We start from the raw sequence: 7634 nt of genomic DNA, 5'->3' as shown, positions 1-7634 counted from the left end.
GTTTGTAATTTGAGTTGAGATGTGATTTTGTGTGAGAGTTTTTTATTGTAGTAAAAAAATTAAATGTGACTGTTTCTGAGAACTTTTTACTATAATAAAACTCAAATTCTAAACTCAAATCGACAAAATGAACGGCCTTATATTCTCACCAATATTGCAAATATTCAAAGTAATCCATATTTTATTCAATTTTCTCACTCTCTCTCTCTATCTCTTTGGCTCTCTCTCTCCCTTCCCATAATCCACAACAATCCAAAACCTGCTTCGTACCAAAACCAAAGGCCGTGGTGGCTGCTTTTCTTCTTCTTCTAGCCCAGCATAACCAAAAAAAAAAAAGAAAAAGAAAAAATCAAAATTAGAAAAAATAAAGAAAAAGAAAAAGAAAAGGAAAAACCAAAAAGGTTTGAACAAGTTTCTCATTTTTCTGGAAATTTTGAGAGACATTCAATCGGAAGACCAACACGAAGAACCGAAGAAAGAGTTTGAACATGTTTCTCATTTTTCGCCTTCCGATTTCCATGTTTTGATTGAGTCGGATCTGAGGTTTCATTCTTTTTGGGTGAAGAAATCTTAGCATTTGAGCTTTTTGAGGTTTTTTTCTGCTAATTTCTATGCTTCCTTGATCAAAATTTGAGGTTGTGATGAAACTGATTCGTTGTGTCATTAATTAGCCGCCACTTTTTGGCTTTCTAGATCTTACGGTGATCTCAGAATCGACGAATCTAAGAGGAATTCGGATCAGATTTGGTTTTGGATCAGAAAAATTTTGTCCACCATTGTTGGAGCTCGGAGTTTGTAATGGATTACGACGATTTCCGCACGATATTGGACAGCTAGGGAGTGGACGTGTGGACGTTCATCGACACGACGATCGCAGTCGCGTCCATGGATTACGGCGGCGAGCTGAGGCAGCAGAGAGACGGGATCGTCGAGCGGCTCTATGCGGGGAGCTCTTCATCCTCGGCTTCCGATCATCATCGTCCTCGCCATTAACTGAGAAGCGAAGACCGCCGGCGAGAAGGAGAGAGTCTCGCCGTCGATGCCGCAGTCGATCGATAGAGAAAACAACGATAACGACGGCGAGGGGCTAGATCCGTACGGAGGCTTGTTGGACGATGAGCAGAAGAAGATTCTAGAAATCAAGGAGCAACTTGAAGATTCTGACCAGGTCCTACTTCTACTCCTTATTTTTATTCTTTTTCTCTTCTGATTTAATTAATTAATTCCTTTTCGTTTTGGATTTTACGTTTTGAATTTCTTTGGCAGTCTGAAGGTACATTGGTGGAGTTACTTCAGAGTCTTGCTAATATGGATATAACATTCTAAGCTTTCAAGGTAATTTCGTTTTATCGTCTTGTATTTTTTTTATTGTAAATTTTTTCACATATGGAATTGTGATTTGTAGGAAACGGATATTGGGAGACTTGTGAATCGGTTGAGGCAGCATTCGTCGAGCGAAGTCAAGCGATTGGTGAAGCAAGTTCTCAGGTTTTTGAATGATCTCAACTTGTTGAAAGATGAAAGTTTCTCTTTAGTTGTTTCTGATAACGAATTGATTAAAGAGTTGTTTGTTTCTCAGGAAATGGAAGGATACCGTGGATGAATGGGTGAAACTGAATCAACCTGGAGAACATGCATCAAATTCTCTCATGGGTACCATTCAAAAAATTCTTCCTATTTAAGGTTCTCCTTTGGGGGAAAAAAGTTGAAAGATTGAGAGTTTCTGGCCTTGATATGAGATTTTTGTATAAGTTCTAATTTGGTATACTGATTTGTTGCAGATGGAGATTCACCCCAACAGAAAATTCCCCAAAATGGTCATGACCAGGTTGGAAAAAAAAATCAAAATTCTTAGCTGAATTGTTTTCTTTTTTTTTTTTCTCTAGCACAACTTTTGAGAAAATCTGAGTTCTTTTCTACAATTAGCATGCTAAATATTCAATGTGCTTGCTTTTCTTCTCAGGTTCCTAATTTTGCATACTCTCTAAATCCACACAGTGAGTACTTAGAATCAGTTTCCTTTCTTTCTCTGACACTTTTACTTGTTTTGCAATTTAACCAATCTGGGCTTCTTTCTTTGTTTGAATTTTTGAAATTATTCTTGTTGCCAATACAGATGGGAGTTCTGGGTCAGACAAGAACAATTCAGAACTAGAGCGGAAGCCCAAAGCAATTCCTTCTCGGAGAGAAGCTCTGCCGAAACCAACGACTCCATCAGTCCCACAGTCCGCTCACTCAACTCCCCAAAATGTATGGATTCTAAATTAGAGTCCCCTAACTCTATGGTTGGATGCAGGAAATTGGAGGAAGAAAATATAAAAATTTGAGGCTTATATAGCTTCCAAAAACATAAAGAAAGAAACCCAACTCAACTGTGCCCAATTACTTTCTTTACCGATCTATTCTATTAAAAGTCTTTCTTCCTTATATGCCTTCCCGAAGGTTGTGAACTGAACTTTCGGTGGAAGCAGGAAGTGCGATAAAGATTCTATTTCTTCCGCTGAGGTGAGGAGCTCCTCTATTCCTATTCTATTTCGGGGATTTTAATAGTATTCCTATTCTTATGATTAGATCATCGACCACGGGCAAGAAAAAAAGGAAGAACAACCGCTACAGCTTCGCTTCCTTACTTATTTGGTTACTTTATAGTTGGAATAAGGAACATAAGGTGCAAGAAACCTTAGCCTAGTTGAGTAGAGGTGTAAGTCCCCCCCTCAGAACAATGTGAAGTTCTTTTAAGTGGAAAGTGGCAGTAAATAATCAACTTTGATAATATTATGAGTTAACTTTGTTGACACTTTTTGCAGAGATAGAGGAAACAAAGGGAGGGCAGCTTTGACGCGGAAAAGCTGGCTTCGGCATGAAAACGGCTTCAAGAAAGCCGTTTTCCAGTTTACACTAATTTCTTGTTATTTAAGCTATGTTACGTTTGGACTTGTACTGATTGTTGGTATTTTTTTTGCTTTGTGCTTTGTTTTTGAAGCTAAAAAGCAAATAACTATCCAAGTGATGGACATCCAGGAGATCCCAAAACCAAAGGCAAAAAGTGCTTTCTTCCCTAAGAATAAGGGTGGAGGAGATGGTTCTCTGGGAAGACACTGGTGAATGGTGATTCTGATTATTTTTTTCAAAATTTGGAGCAGAAAAGAAGGCTTTTTTGGGTCTCTGTAAAAGGGCATTTGGAAAAAGACGTTTGGTTCATGAATTAGAATCATGTGATTAGAATTATTTTTGATTTACGTGTATTTTTTGTGAGAGAAAATACTGTAATGAACTATGAACTATGATTCAAATCATGATTTGAATCCTCCAATCAAACGTCCTCGAAAAAACTCAAACTCGTTAAATCCTTTTGTAGTTGACATTTTTTTAGCCAAAAAAAAGGGACTCTTGTTTTTGCCCCCCTTTTTTTGTTTTTAGTTTTTTTTAAGAAGGAAATACGAAGGGCATGTTCTTTTGTCTAAAAAACTCAAAAAAAGACAACTCAAGTTTCAACTTTATTCAAATTCACGTTATTTTAAGTTTCAATTTTATTCAATTTTTCTCAACTTTGTTTAAATTCTAACTTTAAGTCAAGTTATAATTCAAATTCAACTCAAAAACTACACCTAAAAGAACAACCCCGAAATTTGCTCAATTCTACTTCAACATGTACATATGTGGACTAATGAATTGGAAATATGAGGGCATATGTGTCTTTCGGTACCTTTGGGGGTAATTTAGGAAATGAAAAGAATTTCGCATTTCGGATTCGGATAAGAGTCAAGACAAACAAGACGTTCGGTTTGTAGGGTTGTGTAAGTTTTGGGAAGAAGAAGAGAGAGAAAGAAAGATGGTAGAGTGAGTAAACTACCGAAGGGCTTCACCCCCAAGGCGGCGACGACCTCTTCGTTCACCAGTCCTCGATCTGAACCGACGGCTTTCGCAGCCTCGCCGACGGCGAGACCGTCGAGTTTGATCGAGTCAGATCCCAGCGGCCGCACCAAGGCCGTCGACGTCACCGGCCCTGACGAGGCTACCGTTCAAGATCCTGCAGCGGTGGAGGCGGCTCCAGCGGAGGAGGCGGGAGAGGAGGCTCCCGCGGTGGTGGAAGTGGCGCCAGAAGGGCTTCGGCTTCATAACCCCCAACGCTGGTGATTTCATAACCCCCAACGTTAGTGTACTTATCTGTAGCTTCTTTTTTGAAATGTTCACAGAGCCGGATTTTAAAGCACGCTGGTGATTTGGCTGCTGCCGCTGCAGCATTAGCAGATGAAGCTAGATGTATGGATCTTGCAGATCGCTACATAAACAATGAATGTGTTAAGCGTATGCTTCAGGCTGATCAGGTACTGAAGCCGTCTTTTTTCATCATTGATCTTGTTGTTGTTGTGGGGGTTTTTTTTTCTTTTTTTTTTTTCCCTTGTGGCTTCTAAACGTGTCATATGTGTCACATTGTGTTTCACTATCTCTCTTTTCTGTCCTTTAGGAGATAAATTGATTTCTAAAAAACTATTTGATTTTGCAGGTTGCTCTAGGTGAAAAAACTGCAGTGTTGTTCACCAACGACATGCAGTGCATGTGGTGTCTCTACTTACCTGCCGGAATTATTTATTTGTCAATGCTGGTGTTTTGTTAGCCTGCTTTTAAGTATTTCTGTATATTCTACTGAAGGTATGAGCTAGCGTCTGGTGAAAGTTACCAGTGTTCTCAAAAACGTCATGGCTATAAAGAATTACTTAGACAATCAATGGAACATTCAAACTAACAAATCATATTAAATGAAAGTTTGTCATCTTTTGCACTGATTCCTTTAGTGGTATAGGTTTTCATTCACTGGCTTATGGTTATTGGTACTGTACAGGATGGCCTATTTGCATGAAGGCTTGGAACCCAAAGTGGTGCACAGGGATGTTAAATCAAGTAATATTCTTCTGGATAGAAAGTGGAACGCAAAAGTATCAGATTTTGGATTGGCGAAGCTATTGGGGCCCGAGTCAAGCTATGTGACTACAGTAATGGGAACATTTGGGTTCGTTAATCCTCAAACAGCTGAAACAAATTTGGATAAGTTTAAAGTTTGTCAGATTCAGGTATCTGCCCTCTCCATTTTATATATATATTTTTTTAATTTTTTGAATTCTTTGGACGCTTTGGACTTATTCTTCTTCTTCTTTTATTCTGCTGGAGTTGTTGTTTTTGGTGCTCAGAATTTTAGTTTACAAGGAAAAGAAAGGAATTTGTATTCTTCTTCTTCTTCTTCTCCGCCCTATTATTCTCTATGGTCTCTCGTCAGCTCTCTGTCAAATTCAACGTTGGGAAAGTCGTGTTCTTCTCATTTCTTCACCCTTCGTCAGATTCAGGTATCTGCCCTCTTCGTTTTATATATATATTTTTTAATTTTTTTAATTCTTTGGACGCTTTGGACGCCTTGCACGCTTTTAACTTCTTCTTCTTCTTCTTCTTGAGTTGTTGTTTTCCGTGCTCAGAATTTAAGTTTACAAAGGAAAGATAGGAATTTGGTTTCTTCTACTTCTTCTTCTCCGCCCTATTATTCACTCTTTCTCTCGTCAGCTCTCTGTCAAATTCGGCCTTGGGGAAGTCGTGTTCTTCTCATTAAGTCACCATTCGTCAAATTCAGGTATCTGCCCTCTCCATTTTATATTTTTTTTCTTTTTTTGGGTTCTTTGGACTGTTTGTACGCTTTGGATGCTTTGGACTTCTTCTTCTTCTTCTTCTTCTTTTCTTCTTCTGGAGTTGTTGTTTTTGGTGCTCAGAATTTTAGTTTACAAAGAAAAGATAGGAATTTGGTTTTTTTTTCTTCTTCTTCTGCGCCCTATTATTCTCTCTGGACTCTCGTCAGCTCTCTGTCAAATTCGGCCTTGGGGAAGTCATGTTCTTCTCATTTCTTCACCATTCGTCAGATTCAGGTATCTGTCCTGTCTATTTTATATTTTGTTTTTCATTTTTTGGGTTCTTTGGACGCTTTGGTCTTCTTCTTCTTCTTTTCTTCTGCTGGAGTTATTGTTTTTGGTGCTCAGAATTTTAGTTTACAATGGAAAGATAGGAATTTGGTGTTTTCTTCTTTTTCTCCGTCCTATTATTCTCTCTGGACTCTCGTCAGCTCTGTCAAATTCGGCATTGGGAAAGTCGTGTTCTTCTGATTTCCTCACGCTTCGGCAGATTTAGGTATATGCCCTCTCCATTTTATGTTTTTTTTTCATTTTTTGGATGCGTTGGACGCTTTGGACGCTTTGGATGCTTTGTTCTTCTTCTTTTTCTTTTCCACTCTGGAGTTGTTGTTGTCTTTGGTGCTCAGAATTTTACTTTACGAAGGAAATAGAGGAATTTGGTTTCTTCTTCTTCTTCTTTTCCGCCCTATTATTCTCTTTGGACTCTCGTCAGCTCTCTGTCAAATTCGGCCTTAGGGAAGTCGTTGTCTTCTCATTTCTTCACCATTTGTCACATTCAAGTATCTGCCCTCTTCACTTTATTTATTTTTTTTCATTTTTTGGTTGCTTTGGATGCTTTGGACGCTTTGGACTTGTTGTTGTTCTTCTTCTTCTTTTCTTCTTCTGGAGTTGTTGTTTTTGGTGCTCAGAATTTTAGTTTACAAAGGAAAGATAGGAATTTGATTTCTTCTTCTTCTTATTCTCCGCCCTATTATTCTCTCTGGACTCTCGTCAGCTCTCTGACAAATTCGGCACTGGGGAAGTCGGGTTCTTCTCATTTCTTCACCCTTCGTCTGGTTCAGGTATCTGCCCTCTCCATTTTATATTTGTTTTTCATTTTTTAGATGCTTTGGACACTTTGGACGCTTTGGACTTCTTCTTCTTCTTTTCTTCTGGAGTTGTTGTTTTTGGTGCTCAGAATTTTTGTTTACGAAGGAAATATAGGAATTTGGTTTCTTCTTGTTTTTCTTCTCCGCCCTAGTATTCTCTCTGGACTCTTGTTAGCTCTCTGTCAAATTCGGCATTGGGGATGTCGTGTTCTTCTCATTACTTGTCCCTTCATCAGATTCAGGTATCTGCCCTCTCCATTTTATATATTTTTTTTCATTTTTTGGATGCTTTGGACACTTTTCACGCTTTGTTGTTGTTGTTGCTCTTCTTCTTCTTCTTCTTTTCTTCTTCTGGAGTTCTTGGTTATGGTGATCAAAATTTTAGTTTACAAAGGAAAGATAGGAATTTGATTTCTTCTTCTTCTTCTTCTCCACCCTATTATTCTCTCTGGACTCTCGTCAGCTCTCTGTCAAATTCGGCCTTGGGGAAGTCGTGTTCTTCTCATTTCTTCACCCCTCGTCAGATTTAGGTATCTGCCCGCTCCATTTTTTTTTTTTTTTTTCATTTTTTGGATGCTTTGGACGCTTTGGACTTCTTTTTCTTCATCTTTTCTTCTGCTGGAGTTGTTGTTTTTGGTGCTCAGAATTTTAGTTTACAATGGAAAGTTAGGAATTTGGTTTCTTCTTCTTCTTCTTCGCCCTATTATTCTCTCTGGACTCTCGTCAGCTCTCTATCAAATTCGGCCTTGGAGAAGTAGTGTTCTTCTCATTTCTTCACCCTTCGTCAGATTCAGGCATCTGCCCTCTCTATTTTATATTTTTTTTTCATTTTTTGGACGCTTTGGACGCTTTGGATGCTTTGTTCTTCTTCTTT

General features: G+C 38.6%; 1 protein-coding gene and 1 pseudogene across 1 annotated transcript; both read left to right on the top strand.

The window, feature by feature from the left end:
• Positions 1-369: 369 nt before the first annotated feature.
• LOC21408497 lies at positions 370-2782 on the top strand (annotated as a pseudogene).
• An 898-nt stretch (positions 2783-3680) lies between these two features.
• LOC112091655 (probable LRR receptor-like serine/threonine-protein kinase At4g29180) lies at positions 3681-5072 on the top strand (the record flags this gene model as incomplete). The annotated part of the gene is made up of 5 exons (XM_024165839.1): positions 3681-3783; positions 3929-4083; positions 4197-4328; positions 4508-4563; positions 4844-5072. Coding segments are annotated over exons 1-5 (675 nt in total), but the record flags the coding sequence as incomplete, so codon positions are not given.
• Positions 5073-7634: the final 2562 nt, after the last annotated feature.

Source organism: Morus notabilis, unplaced genomic scaffold, assembly GCF_000414095.1.
Source record: "Morus notabilis unplaced genomic scaffold, ASM41409v2 Scaffold451, whole genome shotgun sequence".
NCBI lineage: Eukaryota > Viridiplantae > Streptophyta > Magnoliopsida > Rosales > Moraceae > Morus > Morus notabilis.
Note: the sequence above shows the minus strand (reverse complement) of the source record. Positions and strands in the feature narration are given on the sequence as shown.